At 48.1% G+C, this 23,664-nt stretch overlaps 1 protein-coding gene across 11 annotated transcripts; it reads left to right on the forward strand.

Moving 5' to 3' along the window:
- Positions 1-1,983: 1,983 nt before the first annotated feature.
- On the forward strand, positions 1,984-22,141 carry POMGNT2 (protein O-linked mannose N-acetylglucosaminyltransferase 2 (beta 1,4-)). 11 transcript variants are annotated; one of them, XM_068674489.1, is made up of 7 exons: positions 2,038-2,196; positions 3,240-3,339; positions 15,077-15,207; positions 17,438-17,550; positions 17,993-18,096; positions 18,197-19,681; positions 19,848-22,141. In XM_068674489.1, exon 7 carries the CDS (start codon positions 19,940-19,942, stop codon positions 21,674-21,676), a length of 1,737 nt encoding a protein of 578 aa, XP_068530590.1. In that variant the 5' UTR covers positions 2,038-2,196; positions 3,240-3,339; positions 15,077-15,207; positions 17,438-17,550; positions 17,993-18,096; positions 18,197-19,681; positions 19,848-19,939; the 3' UTR covers positions 21,677-22,141. The 11 variants fall into 11 exon arrangements, 10 of the variants coding, with proteins under 10 accessions (XP_068530590.1, XP_068530595.1, XP_068530593.1 ...); XM_068674494.1 differs by having other exon boundaries at positions 15,080-15,207; XM_068674492.1 differs by lacking the exon at positions 18,197-19,681.
- The last annotated feature ends 1,523 nt before the right edge of the window (positions 22,142-23,664 follow it).

The following is a 23,664-nucleotide window of genomic DNA, read 5'->3' on the forward strand; positions in this document are numbered from 1 at the left end:
AGCACAAAAGGTGAAGAATGGAATGGGAACATGTCAAAGTTTGCTTTAGGTTGGAGCTACTGCTCGGTCTATTGGGCTGTAAAAGGCAACTCAATAATTCTAGCTCCTCATTGTGGATCCATCCTCTGCCCGTGTCTCTGAAGGCTGCTTCATTCCTTGAGCAGTCCTTTTGGGGAGATTTGGGCCATGTAGTGGTACTGTGCTGGCTCTCAAGCTCAGGCCAGGCCTCTAGCTGCCATTACAATGAGTGACAGTGTCCTGCAGGTCCATGCCACATCTACCAGCCTGGCACACACATCTCAGGCAACCAGAGTTGCCTAAAGTGGCACCAGGAACCTATGTGACTGTCTCCTCTACCAGCATACTCATGCTGCTTTCACTAGGTATCCCCTGTAAAACCTTATGTTTGGGAAAACACTTCCCTCCCCCTTACAGGTGACAGGCTTAAACATCGTATCAGATCAGTCTACAAGCTTGATATTCCAGGAATAACCAACAAACTATTTTGCATGAAAAGTTTATCAGATTATACTCTTTTCCTACTGCAAATTATTCCAAAACAGACATGGCAGTAAATCACTACAGTCCTATGAATATTTCACACAAACATGTTTCAGCCTCTGGTTGGATTTTTTATTTTTATTTTTGAATGATTATGTCTGTAACTTGGCCATTCATTGTCTGTAGTACGTGACTGGCCACTTAATTCAAATTACTGCAATGTCTGGCTTTTTGACTGGTTCATTAAATACTCCATAACGAGGACGAGAAGTAGCACTGCAGATGACATTTCCGTGAATATGCAAACAGGTATTTGTGAAATCTTATTTTCCAGATGAGTCTCCTACTCACAATGCTTTGGGGAAATTAATAGAGAACTGTAAACATTGTTGAAATAAATAGTTAGGTTTTATTCCAGCAAATGTTAATGAAAATTATTATGATGATTATTATTCCTTTGCACCATTGCTTAGTTGTAAGGATGTAGATCTAGCACTCTGAAGTCCCTTCAAGACTGGAGTATAACTCACAAAGCTAATGAGAAACTCAGTAGATGGGATCTCTTGCAATAGATTTCATTAGCGTAATAGTTCCTGAACGAATTTGGGAAAATGACTCTCAAAAGCCTGATGCTTGCCTTATCAGTCCATGGGAGGTCAACGCTAAAATTTATATAGACTTTAATGAAGTCATATTTAGTGCAGCAATGAGCATTTCTGAAAACCCTTCATTCTCACATACCTCTCCTATAGCACCAGGTAGTTATTCGGATCGTTAGCTACAAAAATTTGCAAGACAGGAAAGGAGACTGGCAGAAGGAGTGCTGAGCTATTAAATTTGATTTTCCCCAAATGACTCTCTGCTTTTCAGGGGCAAACATTTCGACGGCTGAGTTTTACATTATTTCCTGAGCACGGTTAGCAGCCCCGCCACTCTGGGAGGATTTAATTATGCACACAAACGCTCGCTAACGTGAGGGATGCTACCAAGCCATTCATTGCCCTTCTCTTCCACTTGGAGGATGGTGTGTGTGTGGGGGGGGTGGAAATGGGAAGCTCCCATGACAAATAAAAAGCCTCGGTGTGGAGAAAGAGAAAAGTCCCACTGGCTTTGAGAGGAGCAGGGTCTTGTACAGGTGCTGAATGCATAAATATATGTGTGCTCGGCTGAGTCTGGTCTCTGCGTGCTCCCAGCTGGTTGCTCAAGCTGTGGCAAGCTCCGAATTGCAGTGGTGAGTCCTGACCTCACTGAAACTCGCCGTGGGACCTGCTGTCACTTTCCACGGTGGAAAGGAACCCTGCTGTAGTAAAGATACCTGTTACTGATCAGGTTTTTGGGGGATTTGAAGCTGGCTATGCTTAATAAAGAGGGCAGCCCTGCGCTTTAGCACGGAGAAGAGCCGAGAAACGCAGAGGAGGGGGGGGCACCTGCTGTGGAAAGGAACACCCACAACAGCCCCGCAGCGCCACACAAACCCCAGAAAGCTGCCAAAAGAAGAAAAAAACACACAACAAAACACAGGAGGAAGGTGCGGTGGGGCCTGCCCTGTGAGGCGGCGGCGCACTACAAGCCCCACAACGCCCTTCGGGCCGCGGGCATGCGCCGCCATCTCCAGGGCCACCGCCACCGCCGGAGGGGGCGGTCGGGGCGGCACGGCTCGGCTGGGCTCGGCTCGGTGGCAGCCCCAAAAAACAGGTGAGCAGGGCACGGCACGGCACGAAGGGGGGGATCCGGGCAGGGCTGGGTCAGACGTGGAGCCTCGAGAGGGAGAAACCTCGGGCTGCTGGGTGAGGGGTCCCGGGAAGCCAGGGGAACACACCCCGGGTGCCTGGTTTGGGTTTGGGAGCTCGTCGGTGCCTCTCAGTTTGGCCCCGGTGGGTGCTGTGGGATCCGCCTCCGTCCCCTCATTCAGTACCATGACACATTGGCATTGTCGTTCCCCTTGCTATAAAGTCTTTTTTATTTTATTTTATTTTATTTTTTTTTCCCCAAGTGCTGTTGGTTTAAGCGCTTCCCTGTGCCCGCAGCCCCCGTGGTGCAATTCCAGTTCCTCAAAGTTTTTAGCTGGGTTTAATTTAGAGCTGACCTGTGCTAAAAGAGCGAGGGCTCCGAGAGGTGTTTTAAAACAGGTCTTCAAGAGGGGTTTTAAAACATGCATTAGAGATCCTCCACGAGCAAAATTATCATTTCGGGGGGGTTGGACCCGATGATGTCTGGAGGTCCCTTCCAACCCCTCCAATTCTGTGATCATTTAATTCATATAAACAGAGCCACAGACGGCTTCTCTCAGCAGAAGACCTGCTCTTTTTTTTTTAAAACGTCTTCTCCAACCAAAGCCTATCTGGGCCGCGAAGCAGCAGCTTTTTCTAGGAAGCAGTGGGAGGCAGGAGGAATCGTGAAAAGAAGGTGCCGGAGAGGAGAGCAGCTCACACCCGGTCACAGGTTCTGGGCTGCACAGACAAAATTTTGCCTTCCCCCACGTGGGACACTCATTGCTTGGGTTGTCATCAGGGATCACAGCAGAGTTGTGGTTCAGGGCGGTGAGCAGAATGGGTTGGTGGGTCCATAGGAAAGATTTTGGGGCTAGGAAAGGTTTTGGTGGAAATGGGTGATGCTCCCCCTGTTTTGCTAGCCATCTCCTGAAGGAAGCCAGCGGGTGTGCATCAGGGACTTTGCATGCTAGGGGTGGCTTTGTTAGGTGAACGTGTGAAATGGGACTCTCCTCTTTCTCCTTTTAGACCTTCGCTGGTTGTGGCAGGACGTGCTCCCTCCTGTGTCAGCGCACCACCGGCTCCAACACTGCCCTGCAGCTGCCTCTCCCGTCCTGGCAGAGAACTGGTAGGTGCAAGGTGCTGGAAGAAAGCAGGTTTCTTTCTCTGCCCTCCAAACGTGCCTGGCTGTGCAGCAGGAGGAGGAGGGCAGCAGCTCACACTCGGTCCTGCTACGCAGCCCTGGGCTCTGGAGCTAGCTGCGAGCTGGGCACTGAGCTCAGCATGGCGGAATTTAAGCTGCAGGTTTTCAAAGCCAATTACTGGAGGCAGCCTGTGTCTGACGAGCTTCGGTTTCATTAGCTGCCTCCCAGGGGTACTGAGCCGCACAGCTCACCTTTGCGGAGATCAGATTCTCCTCTGTGATGTTATGAGGTGTTCTTAAAAATAGCTTCATCGGGCCACTCTAAAAGAGCTGGTCTGCTCTGGTAACAATGCCTGCTGGTGCTTTCCCAGACGAGGGACTTGTCACTTTTCCTCCTGTCATACACTCGGCTTCTGCCCCATGTAGAAAATGGCTTAAAAGACTATGAAATAACCACCAGTCTTGCGGAAAGATTTATGTGTTTGGTTAGGAGCAGCCAAACGCTCCTTATTTTACTGCCTTGGACAGTGTCAGTTTACAAAGAGACAGGACCAAACTACATGCAGAGCTGAAGGCAGTTCTTCTGATACCTGTGTCTTGGGGAAATCTTGATGACAATTTCTCTTATATAACAAAATGACAACAGGTTAAAAATCTCCTCTTTTTTATTTTTGTACAATTCCCATTAGAAGTTCATTAGCTTTCAAAGGATCTGAAATACTACTCTGTGTGTGTGTGTGTGCATGATCTCTAATATTTTCATAAGGTGCTGGGAAGCAACCAGACAAATAATATGAAGACAATTTCAATCATTTCTGAGGGTCTGAAGAGTAGTTGTGTGCTTGTGCACACCAGGAGTATCAGGGAGAAACTGCAATTGCATGACGTATTTAGTAACTCATTTTATAATGGTGTATGGAATAGCAATATTCTAATTTACTCATTTCTTTGATATTTTGTAAGCAGATGGCATTTGAAAAGCTCTATTAATTCTGGAGGAATTTGATAATGGCTAATTGCTGAGGAATTAGAAGTGAGCAGCAAAGTGAGGCTCCTGACTTCTGCGCTCTCAAAAGAGCGGCAGCCCTCTGCAGCCTCATTTGTAAGCTGCTCTCCTCTTAGAAATCCTTGCTCGAGAGTATTCACCAGTGTCTTCGGCATAAATTGGGAACTTGCTGATCGCTCTTGATTAATTGAACTGTGCTCCATGAACCAGTCACGTGTTATTGCAGGAAAAAGCACCAGGGAGGTCACGACTTGCTGTAGGACTAGGTATCCTGTGAATTTTCATAGGCAAGCCTTTTACTCTTTCCATCTTTAACTGGCTTCTCATTCCTTTCCTTTTTTCCTTTTTTTGTATCTGTTCCTCTACCCCCCTGCCTTTGACTTAGGTCTGGCCGTGTACTTTAAGCACCTGCCTAAGTGTCCATAGCATAGGGCCTCGGTTCTGTGCCATCAGAGGATCACATTTCCAAATTACAACTTTTCTTCTGAACAAGGAAGGGAAAAAAAAGGGTTCCTGGTTACCATGGTGATGAGCGCTCCAGATATGGCTATAAATAAATAAACAGCTGATTGTTGGACTTTGATTTGCAGTATTTTTGTTTTGCTAATGCGATAATTAAAAAATCAAAATAGAAGGTGACATTTTACCAGTTCTATTAAATAGGTATTATCCTTATGCCTACAGCTTTACAGTATTTCTGTTGAAAACAATTAAAGGAGCAGGTTGGTGGTGTTTGCTGTCCGTGGAAATTTGATGTTTTGAAAAATCTTTAGTCTAGGGTTTGTGCAAGAACTTCTGGGTGTCAAAGGGCATCCCATTAAAAAGGTGTTACCCAAATGTTATCCTTTTTTGAATGATCAGTCTAGTTTCTTGTTGGAAACTGATTTTTGGGTTTGTAGGCTCCATGAATTGGAAGAGTCTGAGCTTCCTGCTAGAGCAACCAGGAGCTGGGTAGGGTGGGAGATGGTGGGGTTGGAAGTGATCCAGGATGAAGAGCTTGGGTTTGGGGTAGGTAGAGACAGTGAGGATGCTGGAGCAGGACCTGGTGCCCAAAACGCTAAGAGATTTCTCAGGTAGAAGGCACCATTGTTACTGGTACATTCTGCCTTTTCATGGGGTGACAGCTTTATTTAGATGCCTTCTCCTTAGGGAAGGAGGATGAAATACACGGGTTGGTGTCGGTGACAGGAGAAGCTGGTGAGGACAAGAGGTGGAGCTCTTGTGCATCTCTTCTGCCGGCGTGGATAGGACAAAAGGGGAAATGGTACATACACCAATTTTTTTTTTTTTTGCTTCAGAAGTTCTGTTGGGGAGGGTGTTGTTTTCTTCTGTGTGTGTTTTTCTCCTTTTTTATTTTATTATTATTTTTTTTTTAATCAGTGGATGTGACCCAAGACCATCTGGCGGAACTCGCTGCTGTCACATCTAGGTATTCTGATGTATTGCCTCTCAAGTGATATCGTGTGCTCATATGATGTGCTGACAACTGCTGACAGCCCTGAGATGGGAAGCTGGAAGCCCGAGAGGAAGAGGAGAGGGGCGGAGTTAACCCTAAAAACGCAGCCTTGATTGCTTTTGATCGGTGGCGTTTCATTTGTGGTGCCTGTGGTTGGCTTTTTTAAAACAAAGGACGGGGAATGAATGAACCTGAACCCAAGTGCATTTAAGTGGACCTAGGGTGCTGTAATTACACGTGGGAGGTTTGTAATTCACTCCTAGATTTGTCATTGATCTTTTTTTGCTGGGTTTCTCAATTTTCATATGACCTTAACTCTCCATCTGTAGGCACCCTCACACTTATTTACATTGCTGCCTTTCCTTCTGTTACTCTTCAGTACTTCCCCAGTCCCTCTTTTTTTAATGCTTCAGTTTTTATCAGAGCCCTGATATCCTAAATTGGAGTTCAATTCAGTGCTGTCAGAAATACAGTTTGATTTTTGGGTGGTCCTGTGCGGAGCCAGGAGCTGGACTCGATGATCCTCGTGGGTGCCTTCCAGCTTGGGATATTCTCTGATTTTGTGATTCTACATCCTAATCATCCTGTGGTAAAACTAACTAGGACTTTTGGCACATTGATACTAACCTTTGCAGACAGACGGCGTGTGCCAAAGCAATAAGCAACTCTAGGGTGTGAATATAGGGAAGAACAACCCCTGTGTCTTGCTGTGATATCTGACTGCATACTTTGAGTGCTGGGTAAGGTAAGTGGGCTCGGGCAGAAACCCCATAGGTGGAATAAAGCCAAACTCTCTGCTTGCAACACGTTTGGCAGCGCTGTGGGGAGCTGAGGCTGGTCGTCAGTCCTTAAACACATTAAATTAACTCTGGGTGAGCTCGCTGGGGAAAGGGTAATGAAGCAAGGTCAGAAATGGGATGTGTGTGCTCAGGCACACGCAGCGGGCTTCGTGCTGCGGCGGGCAGCGCTCCTGCAGGCACGTGGCTGGGGAGCAGCCGGGTCGTGGAGCGCACTGTGCCGCCTGTTAAATGTGCCTCAGCCCGCAGACACAGCCCAAATCACTCGTCCAGGCAGAAAGATAAAAGTTATCTGGAAGGAGAGCAGCTCCACCAGGGGAAACCCGCGGGAAGAGCTGGATGCAGGCTGGCGTCACGCTAAATGTGTGTGTGGGGCATGTGGTAGGCAGCAACCTCTCCGGGAGCGCCGGAGTCCCTCGCAGCAGAAATTTGGACAGCTGATAGCGGAGCCTGATGGAAATCTTGACACATCTGTTGTGTTGGTTCAGGTAGAGGCAGGTGCTGGATGGAGCCGGGGCGTGATTGACGCTCTGCCGTGCTTCATCTTTATTTCATGCGACGGGGAGGTGGGAGGGTGGAGATTGCTTGAAGTGCCTGGCTAGAGACAGAACGTCATTTATCAGTGTTCGTTTGTCTGGAGGGATACACGGCCCATACATAATTTAGAAAAATGTGTAAAAAAAAATAAATAAATAAGGATCTGTTGTCTTTTAAAATCAGGTAGCGCTCAAGTCTCTTGGTTTAATCTTGTTTCTTTGGTATGTAACTGCACGGCCATGCATTTCATTTTTATAGCTTGTGTACGGTATAAACCACGTCTAAAATGAACCAGGAACGTGTGTATAAATAGTGCTGATAAAACCAAGCCCTCTGTGAACTCAGCGTAATGTGTGTTTTCCATATTTAGGCTGAAATACAAGGAACTGCACACGGATTTATCCTTGTCAGTTCTTCTGAGATCACATTTAATATAAATGTTCTTTTCATGTGATCTGCGATGGATATTTTTTTTTCTGTTGCTGCGAGTAAAATATCCCTTTCTCCAACATTTTCTTCTTCTCCCTTTGAGTCTTTTTCCATTTTTCTCATTCAAGCCTGGTGGTGGTACTCTGCAGATAAATTATCAGAGGGCGAAAAGGGATACCACTGCCCTTCACCTTGCTGTCGAGAAACCTGCTTTGTTGTTTTCTGCAGTGCAGCGGGTGCAAGAGAAACAAGCACAGCGTTGCCCTCCTTTAACACCGGCAGGATGACAAATTAAATGCTCTGGGAAGTTCACAGATGCAGAATAATGCAAATCCCTGGCCCACGAGGACGCATGATTGAAGGTGCTGATCCGGCACTTTCAGGGGAGCGAAGCGCATGCTGAAATCTCAGCACGAGCATTGCTTCCCGTGGGGGTACATCCACCTGGCACCACGCGGTGTGGGGTGGGCAAAGCCCTGGCTAAAAAGCCCTCAGTAATTTGTTTTAGTGGATTGAAGGAGGAAAAGGCAAGGAGCCTTCATGCAGCCATCCGGAGGGGCAGCCTGGAGCAGCGCAGGTATTTCTCCTGAGCGTCGCTGACCTGGACTCCGCAGCGTGGACTGATGAGGATGAGCCCCTTGTGAACTGATGAGCATGAGCCCCTCGTGGTTTGGTGTTTGCTACCCTGCAGTGCACCCGGGCACTTCTCCTTCTCATTTTTCATGCTCTACCCATGCCTGCTAACCACGAGCAGAGCGCCCTGGCAGTGGTAGGCTGGCTCAGCACACTGGGGCTGAAACATTGGAAGAGACTGGAGGTTTCTCTTCTCCACCCTCGTTCATTTTCATAACATGTTTCTTGCTGTTTTGAATTCCACGGCGTGTTCCCTTCCCAAGGAAGGAAGCAGCGTGTTCTCTGCTCTGGATGCTGCCTGCGTGCTCCTGTCGGAGTGAAGCTGCCTGTCCCCTTCCTGCTTGGTTTCAGCTTGATTCTAACCGGGAGGGGAGACATCATTTGCGGGTACAAATGGAAATGTTTTTATTGACGATTTATTTATTTTTGGGGTGCTGAGGTAGATGTCATCCCTCTTGTGTCCTTGAGACTCCAGAAGAGAGATGGGAGCTGACTTCTGATGCGCTGATTTTATAGCATCATTTATTTTCCCTGAATTACCTCTGACTGGTCCTGCAACATTGCAGCTGGCACTGCAATTCTCATATCCATCTCCCGTGTTTTAAGCGATTTTCTTTGCTTTCTGCGGTCCTCGGGTCATGACTGGAAATCCCTTGGTGTTTTACTGATAAATATAGATCAAAAAGATAATCTCCCACTCTTGTATTTTTTCTCTGTAGCAGTCCTTGAAGGTTGCATGTTTTTCAGGTGTACATCCTTTGTCAAGTGGGTCTCCTTTTGCTCTCTTCTCCATTTCTTTTTTCTTCCCTTTCTTCTAGTCTCATGTCTTCTATGTTCTCTTTTTATTTGCTTGTTGTATTTATGTTTGTGAGAGAAACACACCTCAGTTTAAGTACGATTGACTGGGCTTAACTTTGAGGTTTTCCTTAGAAATGCTGTGTAAATGGGGAGCTCAGTAATTTGCCCCTTCAGCTCTTCAAGCTTTCCACTAACAGCTGGAGCATTTCTCCAACTTTTCCCATCTTGCCTGCAGCTTTCACTGCCATTTGACTGTCTCCCACAGCAAAGCTTGCTTTGTCATACCTGCAACAATCCATGCTGCACAATTTTAACACCTGAACCTGTTGACATTTCCCTTTTTCCATCCTCAAATATTTTGACTTCTCCCTTCAAAACACCCATGCGAGCGTCCTCCTCTCCCCCTCACGCTTGACTCTGCCGTATAGAATTGAAACAGAGCTTTGGAGAGCCCTTGGCAGCTGGACTTCTCTGCACAGCTGGATCCAGGAGCACCTTTTTCAGCTGCTGGCTGTTCAGAAGACCACTTCAGACAATTTTCTTCATCATTCCAGTGGTTGGGAGGAGTGAAGGGAGGGGAGACGAGGAGGGCTGTAAAATAAAAAAAAAGTGCCCAGAAGTTAATTTGCTGTGTAATTTCCTCTTTTAGGAAGAGGGAGAGAAGCACCTGGGTAAATAGGTTGTCAGGCCTCCGAGCACAGATGAAATACTGTCCCTTCGAACAGAGACACTGGTGTCTCGCTGAGGCAGGCACTTACTCAGCACTAAAAGTATACGACCAGATTCATTTTGAGGAGACGTGAGGTGGTTTCTTGTGTGTATATTTTTACTGCCCATAGCTAAGTTAGGGCCCTTGGTACTTAACCACTTTTTAATGATTTGTTCATACCCCTGTTCCTTGCTTCTGGCTCTTAGTTCTTTAATACTTCAGTTATTGCTCATGTTCATGCAGAGACCTGAGAGTTAATAGAAAATGAAGACTCGAGTTGCTCTCCCCTTCCTCCTGTGAGGTTATTTGGGACAGCTTCACACATGCTTATATACAGCTTCACTGCTTCTTGGCTTCTCACTGGGTTACAGTTGTGCCACGGGTATAAAATGTAAGCTGGGAAGCTAACAGCTTATCAAAATAAATTTCTTTAAATTTATAAAGCTGAGTATTAATCATTTTTTAATGCAGACACGAACTTCAGAGCAATATATACTCTGTATATGAATTGTAAACTTTTCTATGAACTTTCTACTATTCATACTTGCATATTATACCCATATACATATGGGTGTGTGCATACATTTATACATATTTAGCACAGAGGTCACAAAGTCACATCATTATTCAAAAAGCGCTGTTAGTCCTTGCTTAATTTATGTGCATATCTTTGTCCTGTTGCAGCCCAGGGCTCTTCAATGCATGCTTGTCTTTAAGCATCGAATGCATTCAAATCAGTTGGAGAAGAAGGGTTTGATTTTAGTGTGTTTTGCCTCCTTGACGGTAAAGAAACTGGTTATTTTGTGTAGAACTGAGTCAGTCACTGAAATGGCTGTTTTCTACTCAGTGCTCAGCCTCTGACTTGGGTGCTTTCTATATATATTTACCCTCCCCGTGCTGGGGGTACTGCTGCAGGGCTTTTGGAAGGGCTTGACAGCTTCTGCAGGGAACAGCCACGTCAGCAGCAATGCTCGCAGAAGTCTAGAGGTGGGGAAGCACGTCCTGATGTAGGATGCTGCTTGCAGTGCCCTTGATGTCTTGAAACACAGTGCAGAGGAGCTGAAAGACTGCTCTGCTTGGCTTCACAAATGTATTCACGTGGGTCCAGAACTGTACGTCAGCAACAGGTGCTTCTAAATGCAGCTGTGTTAAACAGCAGTTGGTTTATTAAGCTAATACTGCCCTTCTCTGAGTCAGTCAGGTTACCCTCCAATTATTATTTTAAGGGATTCTCATTCCCAAATGCACGTCTTTGGCTCAGCAGATGCAGCAGACCTTGCCAATGGAAGGGAAGGGAGCAGAAACGAGCTGCTGCAGCAGGGCAGGGTAAGGATTGTCCCATGGCTGAAGGTTCCCCTCCCAACAGATGCTTTCTGCTTTATCTCAGAAACTTTTCCCCCTCTTGTTTGTATTAAATATTATCCCAGCTATTTATGTGGCTGCCGTAACCTTCACAGAGGTGGGGTGGGAAGGAGGGCTGCAGGGGAACGACAAATTGATTTGCAGGTGGGATTTACGGGGCGAAAATTAACCACCTTTCAAGTAAACGGATCAGGAAGCCTTAAACAAACAAGCCGAAAAATCAGGCTTGAACTTCTTCCTCTTGCTCCTGCGCCCTTGATAAATCAGCCGAGATTCAACAGTCCTTCCATGAATTTTCTGGCTGCCGAGGGCACGAAGAAGTTCCTGCCAGCTACTGAACTGTGAATTGCTGCGTGTGGCACCTGGCGAACCCGGAATGGTTTGCTGCAAGCTGCTCGATGTATTCATCACACTTCCCCGGTTGCGTGCGGCGGCTCACATCGAAGCTGAGAAAGATGATTCACGTTGCTTTCCTCTCTCCCTCTTGTCAGTAGCAGCAGTAGCCAGCCCTCAGAGCAGCGTTTGAAGCAGTAAGTGCCTGGCCCACAGCCACGAGTAGCTGCTGCCCGGCTGGGCCCTCTGATGGTACTGCAAGCAGATGAGAGACGAGGTAGGGATTGGCCTTTTCCACGGGGACAATCAGAACCGGGTATTTAAGTACTAATCAAAAAACAATTTGGGGGAAGCCTTTAGAGTGGCCAGAAGCTATTTTTCAGGCCTGTGGCCCGTGCTGTCAGATAACTCCCTCTTTCTGCTGCAAGGTGCTTGAGGTGATGGATGAGATCTCACGCACTGTTCGGAGTCGTCTTGTGAATATCGGCGCCTCCGGGATGTGCTGCCAGCCCAGGACGGGCATGTTTTATGCTCCCAGAGCACCAGCCGAAATGGCTACGCTGAAGGGGGGGATATCCAGTGGTGCTGTGCTCCTGTCAGCTGTTAATGTGACACTGCAATCATACAAACGGGGTTGGGTTACCTGCTGGCAGCTTCCCGTTAAAACAGCAGGCTGTGCTGTGCAGGTGGGCCTGAAGAGGGTGTGTGGACATAAAATGATCTCTTTGCCATTTGGGGACTCAAAATGGCAGTAAATCTTTCAATTTCCCCTGATTTGATTTAGATTCTTCATTGCCTTGGCTCTGAGCTACGTTGCTGCCGTGTGAGGCACCCCAAGGTGCTGGTCAGGGCCTGGCTGACTGAAGCACACGCTCCGGCGGGGATCCAAGCTCCGACCTCCTTCTGGAGCTCTTTTCGTGAAGTACCATACCTTTGTTTTGTGGCTTTTGGTTCCCCAGGGTTGTTAGAAACACACAGAGCCTCTGAACTTAGCAGGCAGAAGAAGCTCAGGGCAAAGGCAGCTGCAGGGAAGGGTCCTGCTGCTGTCCTGCTGGTGAGCAGAGGTGTGCTCGTCGGCACTGGGACATGGGCAGCCCGCCTACAAATGAGTGCATAACCCAGCCAAGGCACTGAAATGCCCGGAGATCTTAACCCCTGTCCTTCAGATCCTTCCACCTGTCTGTTAGATGTTTCCTCCTACGTATCCATCAAAGTGCCTGAGAATTCAGGTCTTGGCCTAAAAGGCGAGTTTTAGTTCTCTGTTACTTCTCTCCTGTCGTATACCCCAACCTCCCACCTAAGATGTTCACCTTCAGAGATATTTTTCCTTTCAAGAGCTGTTTGGTTTTGATCTCTTTGCCAGTTTCAGTCTTTACTTCTTTAAACTGGGAAGCCTGTTTCTTAGGTGATGTTGTGGTGATAAAGGCCTAATATTGAAGTCTAGTCTGAGAGAGGGCAGATGGTCTCACCACTGCCTGAGCAAAAACATTGAACAGGCAGTGGGAACACCATGGTGAGGCCCTTCAGTTTCCCAAAACCATAGCAGCATTGTCTAATTTCAAGTAGTCACGAGCTGGTGTACCTTTCCCTGAGAGGTTCATGCATTATTTATGTAAAATATTCACGTGCCTATGGAGGAGAAGAATAAATATCTGTGATGTTTTCAGGCTGATGTAGAGATGTATAACCTAAGTGTGTACGTGTTAAATGTTTGATCATCCTTGCATCAGTATGAAGTTTGTGAAGGTGTAAAATTTGCATTTTAGGTCTCCTGTAAGCCTGGGAATGTGTCTTGTTTGAAGCAGTTGAGCAAAATGGGCTTTGGACACTGAGTTACTCTTCAGAAAATACCTTTCCCCTTGTCAAAATGTATTGTAGTGGGTTTTTAAGTGACTGGCTGAAGTCCTGGTCCTTTTGACATCAGTTTTAGCTCTGCCTTCTGCAGAATCAAAATGTTGTCCTCCAAGCGTGGCATCCTGATCTTCTCAGTATCTAGAAATGCAACGCTTCTTGCCTTGCCTGTTTATTCATACAAAGGCTTTTGTTGCCAGCTCAGGCATTAATTTTTGTTGTGCTTTCAAACTGAGCTGTACTTTTGGTTGAAAAGCACTGCAGGAAGAACAATTTCTTCCAGAGCATGCGTCTAGGCCCATAAATAATAAATGTCATAAGTCGGAGTGACGCAGGCACCCCTGCACCACACCATGTGCAAGGCAAAGGTTCAGTAAGTACCAATTTACCCGCTGTTTGTCAGTCCTACACCCAGAGGGGTCTGTTCAGACTTCTGGGCTGGCTTAACAAGTTTGGGTCGTTCTGTATGGCTTCGTAGGAGTTCCAAAATGTTAACTCATTTTCTTGTGTGGTGCTGTTATTTTTTTTGGAGGTTGCAACTTTTGAGGTGCATTAAATATTTAGCCAGCTCTTTGGTGAGATTTGAGTAGGTTGCCTTGGCGCAGAGCTGACTTGCAGCAGGCTGGGGGTGCTGATTATTTGGAAAGAGCTTGGGACTGCCACACTTAGAGTGCTGTAGTAATTAACAATTAGTTATTATAGCTCGTGCTGTAGTTCAGAGCCCTCCTTGAGGTGGCACAGGCCTGGAAAATTGGAGTTGATGGCACCTTGTCCTCGTAATCCTAGCGGTTTATAATATTTCCAAGTTGGCCAGAACCGTTCTGCTCGTTCTGTGCGGAGAAGGCAGGGGTGTAAAAACGGCACTCCCGAGCAGGAGATGAGAAAACGTCTGTTTTATTTCCGTGGTGCCCTAGTTTAGTAGATGCGGCCGTTCTGTTTATTCGTCGTGCTGGCAGGCTCGTTTCTGAAGGTCTGGCTTTGTGAAGAATCTTCTGTCGGTTTTTGCAGAACGCCATTTGGGTTGGTTCTTTGTTTCTTGCAGCTTATTTTTCTCCTGTATCTGGCTTTTCACTGGCACTCGGAAACCCAGGTCCCCACGGGTTCAAGCTGTGCTGCTGAGGCTGGTGTCAGGCACTTCAGTGACCTTCAGCTTGGATGCAGGCAGACGCTCTCTTAAAAACCCAGCTCATTTCAGTGCCTTTGCGTTCAGGAATTACCGTTTCCACCGTAAAGGATAACTTCATTGCAAAATGACGCTTCCCTCGAGCTCTGAAGGAGGGCACTGGCGACGCTGCTCAATACTGAGCCATTTGCTGACCATCACAGCTAGGAAATTGCTTCCCCGGTGCCAAGGGAATTGCTAGAAAGCATGCGGGATGGCTCTCGCATCCTCAAGCGAGGGGCATTTTTCTCCTATTGTTTTGTCCTCCAGCATTAATAATACCCCAAAAGGGGCATTAATAATACCTAAAAGCAGTGTTTCTGAAATTAATGTCCCCACACCCGTGTGCTGTCCATCCACCTCCCGGGACGTGCTTGGCTCTGCTCTGCGGGGCTGTCGGTTCCAGCGCGGCCGCCCTTCGGGGACTCGCAGGAGCACTGCAGCAAATCATCCTGCATGCAAGGCTGACCTCCGGGAGGCTAACAAATTGGGGTGAGCCAGCTGGAGCGAGAGGACACCGCCGGCACACTCGGAGCATGCTCAGACCTGGGGGAGAAAGGTAGCCGGGGCTGCAGATGGTGCCCGGGTTGCCGTGCCGGGAGCTGGTGGATGCGATTTTTTTTTTCTTTCCTTTCTTTCTTTCTGGTAGCAGGGGAAGAAGAGGAGTGGGGAGTGCTCGTTCCCATGCAAAACGTAGCTTTAAGGTGTCTTCTTTTGTCCTTTTCTCCCGTGAAGGAGGGGCAGCAGCGGATAGCCTTTCCTTTTATTTAGCAACACCAGGTATGCGTGCATGTGCTGAAACACTGACCTGCCAGCGGTACTGCTTCCAGGGCTAAAAACGCCCCGAATTGATGTCTTTCTGCGCCGGGTGCTGCTGTAGCTGTGCTCTGCTTGCTGTGTGGCTCTGAATTCAGCTCTCTCGGCTCTCCTGGCTGCAGTGTACTTTTTGGGGGGGGTCCAGCATGTGCTTTCACTCTGCCTCCTCGCACGCTTCACTCCAAACCTTTCCTCGGTGGCCGTGGCTGCGTGGGAAGGAGGAGGTCAGTAGTTCCTTTTGTAATCCAGGTCTTTGTGGCCCCTCTTTGTCTGGCCGGCAGCTTGCTCTGTCGCTTTAAACAACAGTCTCATGGGGAAAAAACAGCTCTGGTCTGGGCTAAATTCTGTGGGTTTTCAGAAATAGGTTTCTTGCTGGGCAGTGGCTGCTTTGGGATGGATTTATTTCAATTCCTCTTCACTCTCCCCTAAAGATATGATACTGTAGAGCCTGTGGTAACCAAGATTTGCACTGCTCTTCCTGGCTTGGCTGTGCTCCTGGTCTTTTTGGCCCCTGCTCACAATTTGTAGCACCCAGGGGTGGCCTCAGGACCGTGCTGGAGGGACGCGGGGAGAGCTCAGGCTGCGTGTGCTGCTAAGCACTGGTCCCAGTATCCAAATAACACCGGTACTCTGCCCCTCAGAGGAGGAGGAAAGAAGGGATACAGAGGAATAACAAGTTGTATCTAAAGCTCAAAGGAATGGCTGGAGTGGCTAAGGCTCATCGGGTTCAGTACTTCCAGGATTTTGCCTCGTGTTCTTTTAAATTCACTTCTGCAGCACTGGTAAATTTTACCCTCAGCCACCCCCACTCAGTCTTTGCTGTAGGTGGACCACTGGATTCAGGTAAAACTACTGCTCTCCGACACGTTTTTTCTTTTTGACAAAGACATCTGGCTTGCAGACTGAAAGCAAGAGACCAAACAGAAGGATATCTTTATTTTTTTTACTCATATGCCAGTGCTGTTACCAACATAACCCAGGAGCTTTCAGTAGGATACTCAGATGTGCAAAGATCAGCTGAAATGAGCTCTGTCTGCTAAGCTTCCCCCTCTGGCTGGCTGTGGGTATTCTGAGTACCTTCAGGTTTCATCTTTAGGTCTTAGGGCTGTTGGATGAAAGTAAAGACTTGAAGACTTGGGAACTGAGATAAATACTTTATTTATTTATTTTTTTTTAGCTCATGTTTGTCATCTCCCACCTCAACCTTGTTTATCTTCATCAGAAATGCATCTGACTTGGGGGAATTTTCTCTTGATTGGGGTTCATTTTGCTTGTAGAAGGGATTTAGTACTCTCCTGGCTGGAGAAGAGAGTGTAGAAAAGTGGTTCTTAAAAGCCCAAGAAGTATTCTTCATCGTTTCCTACTTTTAGCTCAGTTCTGTAGTTTACTTACACGTATTGGCTGCGTGCTGTTGGAATTACCATTTTATTACCTGTCCTCTTGTAGGTCAAGACAGCGGGGTCAACAAATGTTAAATTCATGGCTTCTAATCAACCTGAAAGTCAGGCTGAGTCTCTTCCTATTCCAGCTCTTACTGAATGTGAAATTAAATGGTAAAAAAGGTAAATCCTTCCATCCATAAGCACCGCGGGTAGGCGTGCAGTAGCCACCAGTATTCTCCTGCTCGTACTGAAGGTATGTTTGCAGTAGGGACCATGGCACAGAGCCCCAGTCTCCTTGTGTGGAGGGCTTACAGTTTTCCTTCCTGTTCCTGCCTTACACTGCTGTACCAGAAGAACTGAAGTTCAACCTAATTTTGGTTACAGCTGTCCGTAGACAGCTAAAGTTTTTGGTGAAACAGTTGTTTTCAGTTGCTGTTATGTTTTGGTTTTATTTATTCTGGTTCTAGTTCATCTTAAATTCCACTCGAGAGTACAGAGTCAAGGTATTCTTATTTTTCATACCCTCTTTTTGTCTCAGGCTTCATTAATGCTATTTGTAGCTTTAACTGCTGCATTTGTTCCCTTCAAGAATCGGCTCTTTTCCTGTTCTTTAAAAAAAAAAAGTCAGCCTTTCTACACTTGGCTGCTTTTTACAAAGGAAATGTTCCAGGATATCAATCATTCAGCGTACCAGCCTTTCTGCAACGCGATGTGTGCTGTGAAAGATGTATGTATCTCATTAAACAAATACAGTGAATGAGATGATAACAGCCTTTCGGGCTGCGGGGATTGACTCGCTGGTGGTTCTGCAGGAAAGCTGTGACAGAGATGAGAAGAAAAGCCAGTTCTTGGATCCCAACTCCCCCTCCTCGCGATCAGGAGAGCTGCCTTCTAGCAACTTCTGCTTTCGGCATGAATGAAGGAGGTATTTAAGACTGCGAGCATTACATACACCACGTCCCCGGCTACAGCAGGGATGGGAGAAGGAACGGGAGACGTTTTGCAGGGGGAGTGTGAAATGTCACATTGGCACTCCTTGCTTTTTCCCCACCGGAAAGCCAGCCGAACAGGAGAAGCTGCTGGGAGTCAACAAATGTTAAATTAATGTAGCTTTGCTCCTAATTCCTTACCTAACTAATAAGTGTGCCTGGGATAAGTCCAGAGGGCAGCTTACTGTGAAGCAACTCGCTTTAGGTGGAGGACTGAATGCTTTCACCTCTTGCAGAGCTACCTGCTGCCTCCTGGGCACGTTTCCCATCCCAGGACTGCTGCTGCTGGCAGCACTTACTGCCTGATTTCACCCTGGGGACACCGAGGAGCCAGGGGACATGGAGATGGATTATTTTTCCTCTGCCCCTTTGCTGCAGCCTCTCCTGGGTATCTGAGAGCAGACGGATGGGACAGCGTGCTCCTGCTTGTTCTGCCACTCCCCAAGGTTTTAGTTCCCCGAGGTGTTCGCTGCAGGCATCAGGTAAAAAGAGCAGATGGTAAAAATGTGGGGAAACAAGCAAAGATTCAAGACCGTTCCCCGAGAGCCTGTGAAATGCTCTCTTCATTTCTGCCCCTGACAGCCCGTTCCTGTCTATTTTCCCCCGTTCCCTTCCATCACAAGCAGCTCTCAGCGAAGCAGCGTGAGCCAAGATCCACGGATCAGCAACGAGAAGCAGGAGCGGAGATGAATTCCTCCAGCGCTGCTGGCTTTCAATATTTATTCCCGGCACTTGGTCAGCCAAAGCTCATTCACTTCCTTGCACTTAGCTGAAGTGATGGCAAGAGCTGCAGCCGGGGAGGAGGTGGAGAAGGGCCTTGCAGGAGGTTTTTTTTTATTATTATTAAAAAGCTGAGCTGTGCATTTGTAGCCATTTCTTGCAACTTGCACCCGGGACAAGATCAGGTTTAAATCGCCGTGGGGGAAATTGAGGCTGAGCTTTGGGAAGGGGTCTGTGCTAACCCTTCGTGCCTTCATTGCTACAGCTTGGCAGGAGAGATTGATAAGCATTAAAAATGGGATAGATGAGTGTCTTTTGGGGATGGTTTAGGGGGAGCTGACCTTGCCCTGATAATTAGATGGCTACATGACCGCTCTGTGTCCCTTCCCCTTCCTTGTCCATGGCTGAAATAGCACCTCTTAAATTCGCTGCTTGCTTTTAGGGAGTTGCTAAACAAAGCAGTTTTTCAGACCGCTTGCCAGAGGAGGTGGACTTCATTTCTATTTCATTGGAGTCGTTACAGCTGCTCCGAAATTGAAATGAATTTGTTGCTCAGCTCCCCAGGGACCACCGCTCGAGCCTGCACAGCTCGCAGCGAGCGCTCGCTTCTCCGACGTTATTCAGTCTCCTGGGTGTTTCCAGCTCTCCCTTCAGACAGGGATCCCGCAGGCTGGAGGGATCCCTTTGAACCCCACTGAACTGGGCAGTAGAGAAGTGTTGGCGTTTGTCCTAAATCCACCTTCCTCTCCTCCTTCTCTTCTCCCTGGCATGTAAGAGCAAGCATCTCTGGGTTAAAATCCTAAAGGACCACTGCTCGGGATGTCAGAGCGCGTTGCTTTTTTCCCCTCCCTCCCAACTTGCATCAAAGGGAGTTTAAATTGCTACTTGGAGTTTAAAAACTGCAATTAGGAGCAGACTAATCAGGGGCGTCCCGATGAGAAATCTCTTCCTGCGGCTCCCCAGGAGTCGTGGCTGCAGTTTTATCTCCAGCCTGGCCAGCAGCGAGCCTTGATGCATAATGAAAATCGGAGCCCATGAATACTGTAGGCGGATCGATATCTCAGCTGAAGTTCGCAGCAGAAAATACAATCGATGCTCTTACACAAGCCAGGAGTGTTTCTGGACAGGAGGAGAACAGCAGCAAGTCCCCCTCCACCCCCAGTAAAATAACACCAAGCATTATGTTCACCAGCTCACCTTTCAAATCGTGGATCAAAATCTGCCCTTGGTGATGCTCCTCGTGCTGCTGTTACCTGCTGCTAACTACAGCTGAGGCGAGAGGCAGAGCTGGATAAAGGTGGCTGGGCACAAGGACCAGGAAAAGGAGCTGGCTCGCCCAAGTCCTCTGTGAGTGGCCAAGAGGTTGTCTTTCCTCTGGCTGCTGGGGAAAAAAAAAGGGGGAAAAAACGCTGAAAAAAACCTAAACCCTCTCGCGTAGTCCATAAAATATGAATTACGATAAGCCTGTAAACCTGATGCTTAAATGGTTCCTTTCCTATTTTATTTCCCCCAGGTCTTTGCCTCCACCATGCCAAGGAGTGCTGATGATGTGCTCCCTCCCCGTCGCCTTCCCCGCCTGTCGTCCTGCTAGGAGCCAGCTCCAGAATGAACATAGCGGCGGTGTTTAACGCCCTGCTCGTGTCTGTCCTCGCTGCCCTGCTCTGGAAGTACATCAAGCTGCGAGAGCATGCCTTCCTGGTCGAGGAGGAGCTGGTCCTCACGCGCCAGTCCCAGGAGCTCTCTCAGGTGCAGATCGACTACCAGGCGGCTCTCCAGGCGCTGCTGGAGGACGGGACCAGGATGGTGTGCACGGGCAGGATGCACACCGACCGCCTCTGCCGCTTCCAGTCCCTCTGCTACTCCACCGAGGCTGAGGAGTTCATCTACTTCCACAGCAACGCCTCGGTCATGCTGCCCAACCTGGGCTCCCGGCGCTTCCAGCCCGCTCTGCTCGACCTCTCCTCGGTGGAAGACCACAACACGCAGTACTTCAACTTCGTGGAGCTGCCTGCCGCCGCTCTGAAGTTTATGCCGAAGCCGGTCTTCGTGCCCGACGTGGCGCTGATCGCCAACAGGTTCAACCCCGACAACCTGATGCACGTCTTCCACGACGACCTCCTCCCCATCTATTACACCATGCAGCAGTTCAGTGACCTGGGCGCGGAGGCGCGGCTCTTCTTCATGGAAGGGTGGAGCGAAGGCGCTCACTTTGACCTCTACAAGTTGCTGAGTAACAAGCAGCCGCTCCTCAGGGAGCAGCTGAAAACCTTGGGCAGGCTCCTCTGCTTTACCAAATCCTACGTGGGGCTGTCCAAAATCACCACCTGGTACCAGTACGGCTTTGTCCAGCCGCAGGGGCCGAAGGCCAACATCTTGGTTTCTGGCAACGAGATCAGGCAGTTCACCAAATTCCTGATGCAGAAGCTGAACGTCAGCCTGGAGGAGAGCTCCGGCGAGGAGTACATCGTGGTGTTCAGCCGAACGATCAACAGGCTGATCCTCAACGAGGCGGAACTAATCCTGGCGCTGGCCCAGGAGTTTCAGATGAAAACCATCACCGTCTCTCTGGAGGAGCATTCGTTCTCTGACATCGTCCGGCTGATCAGCAACGCCTCCATGCTGGTCAGCATGCACGGGGCCCAGCTCGTCACCTCGCTCTTCCTGCCCAGAGGGGCCGTGGTGGTGGAGCTCTTCCCTTACGCTATCAACCCCGAACACTACACCCCGTACAAAACCCTGGCGACCCTTCCCGGCATGGACCTGCAGTACGTGGCCTGGCAGAACACCGCCAGGGAAGACACCGTCACCTACCCCGACAGGCCTTGGGACCAGGGGGGGATTGCTCACCTGGACAAAGCTGAGCAGGAGCGCATCATGAGGAGCACCGAGGTGCCGCGGCACCTCTGCTGCCGCAACCCCGAGTGGCTGTTCCGTGCCTACCAGGACACGAAGGTGGACATCCCTGCCCTCCTCCAGGTCATCAGGCAGGCTGTGAAGTCTAAGCCCGGGCCCAAGAAGCAGAAGTGGGCTGGGGGCCTCTACCCCGGCAAGGTGAGGGATGCCAAGTGTCAAGCCTCCGTCCAGGGCACGAGTGAAGCCAAGCTTTCCGTGTCCTGGCAGATCCCCTGGAACCTCAAGTATCTGAAGGTCAGAGAAGTGAAATACGAAGTGTGGATACAAGAGCAAGGGGAAAACACTTACATGCCTTATATATTGTCCCATCAGAATCACACCTTCTCAGAAAACATTAAGCCCTTCACCATATACCTGGTGTGGATACGCTGCATCTTCAACAAAAATCTCCTGGGACCTTTTGCAGATGTGCTCTTGTGTAGTACATAACCTGGAGCTCTACCTGGACGGCTCTGCCCTGCTCTCCGCTCCACCCGTGGTTTATAAACCTACTTTGTAGAGGGCTCAAGAGGACTAGGCTGTACCAGTGCCTGAGCGTCCATCTGATTGCACTCTGTGTGTGTGCGTGTGTGTTCTTTCAATGGTATTTATTTCCCGTGAGTGTTCAAAGAAAACTGTTCTTCGGAGAACTTCCAGGGGTCAGATTACGCGATGAACACGTGTAATTGCAAACAGAATGGAAGCGAATCGTGTGTACCTCGGTCGTGATTTGAATTTGTTTCTATTGTGTCGTGAGTATCTAAGCACAGCGTTAATCCACAGTTAATTCTGTGGCTAGGTGGGCAATTCTCATCAGCTTTTTCACTGTAAGTTATTTTTTTTTCCAATAACTCTGTCTGTAAGTTTGAGTTAAAGGTTTGGTACGAGAGCTTTCATTAAACTGCTGTAAACCTCCCCGGTCCTTTTTTGCATTTTATTGTCTATCAGGATGATGTTGTGATAGATTTATCTGTTGCTGTGATAAAATGTGTACGTGGGTAGCTTTTTATTTTTCACATTTTGGCTGAGGAGCATATGAACAGCAGATTTCCTTGAAGAGATGGAGACGGCAGCATCAGCACCGTGCTTAAAATCTGATTTTACTGCACCCCGATAGTAAAAGGAAAAGCTGGAGCCATAGGTGGGAGGTTGAAGTGGGTAAAATAATTGATTGTGATTTAATATCTGTTTTCATTGTGTGAGCTATGTACATTTATTTGGGAAATGAAAGGGCTGGTCTGGAAGAGGCAGTGGGTGAGAGAGGTTGTCCGGATAAAAATCCTCTCAAAGGAAATCCTTCTTTGGTTTTGATCAGTGTAATCTGTTGATAATAGCTGCTCATAGGCGCGTGTTTTGCTGAGTATGAGATCCCAAAGTCCCAAAGGGAAGCTTTTTGGGCACAGATTTTGCTGGATATGGTGCTGGGAGAAGAGGAAAAGTCAGGCAGGGGCTGTTACGTGGGTGCAGTTGAGCTGGGCTGAGTGACAAATGAAAGCTCTGGGTCAGAGGTGTAGGACTTGGGGGAAAGAGGGAAAAAAAGGGCCGAAGTGTGGAGATATTTTGTTGATTGATGTTGGCATACTCCATGGTTTATAACCAACGTTAAAGCAACAGGAAAAGCGCTTTCTCCTACTGTCCTGCCAGGGTCTGGATGGATGTTCGCGTGGTGGGATAAATGGCTTGCTTTCTGAGTGCTGGACTGGTAGGTGAGCATCTCAGGGCAGGACAATAACACGAGTTTTAGTGAGGAGGAGAGAAAAACACTGCTACAGAAATCAGACGAGAAGCAGGAGGGCTGAAAAATGAGTAAAACACCGCGGTACAACATTGGACCTTCAGGCTAGTGTTACTTCCGTGAATTCATTTTCATTATGTCTTGTTTTCTTTTCAAACGTTGTTTATGATGTAAAGGGAAAAAAAAAATCCTGAAGCCTGTCAAAGTCTGTTTGCTTTGCCGTCGTAGCCTTGCCCATTAATATTTTTTTGCTTTGGTATCTTGAAGGGGTGTATGAATACTCCAGCTGTTGTTTTCTTGAGACAAAAGGGGCTTCTTGCTGAAGGGAAGCAAGTGCCCGAGCTGAGTCCTGAAGTACCAATTTGCTTGCACATCACATAGCACAGCCATCAGAACCGAGATGAGAAAAACTTCATAAACAGGAGACAGAGAGCGGGCTTGTAGGAAAGCTTCCACAACCTGTGGCTCCCAGTGGATGATTTTTTTCCCCTCACATCAGGATTTTCAGCAGCCTCCATCCCCACGTTTCATTCAAGTTGCGCGTAGCCCTAGGGCTGCTGGCCATCCCCCTGCTGGCTGTCGCAGGGCTGGTAAGGTCGGTGCCCTGCCAACCTAGTGTTCAATAAGCCATAAGCAGCCTGAAATTTATTTAACATTCATTTTGCATTGGTTTTCAGAAGTGATTTTCTTCGGGTGTGTGAGC

The sequence above is a fragment of the Anas acuta genome, chromosome 2, assembly GCF_963932015.1.
Source record: "Anas acuta chromosome 2, bAnaAcu1.1, whole genome shotgun sequence".
In the NCBI taxonomy this organism is placed as follows: Eukaryota; Metazoa; Chordata; class Aves; order Anseriformes; family Anatidae; genus Anas; species Anas acuta.

Bases quoted from the DNA above. Each gene is read 5' to 3' on its own strand.
- POMGNT2 (XM_068674496.1), top strand. From the start codon at position 19,940: ATGAACATAGCGGCGGTGTTTAACGCCCTGCTCGTGTCTGTCCTCGCT.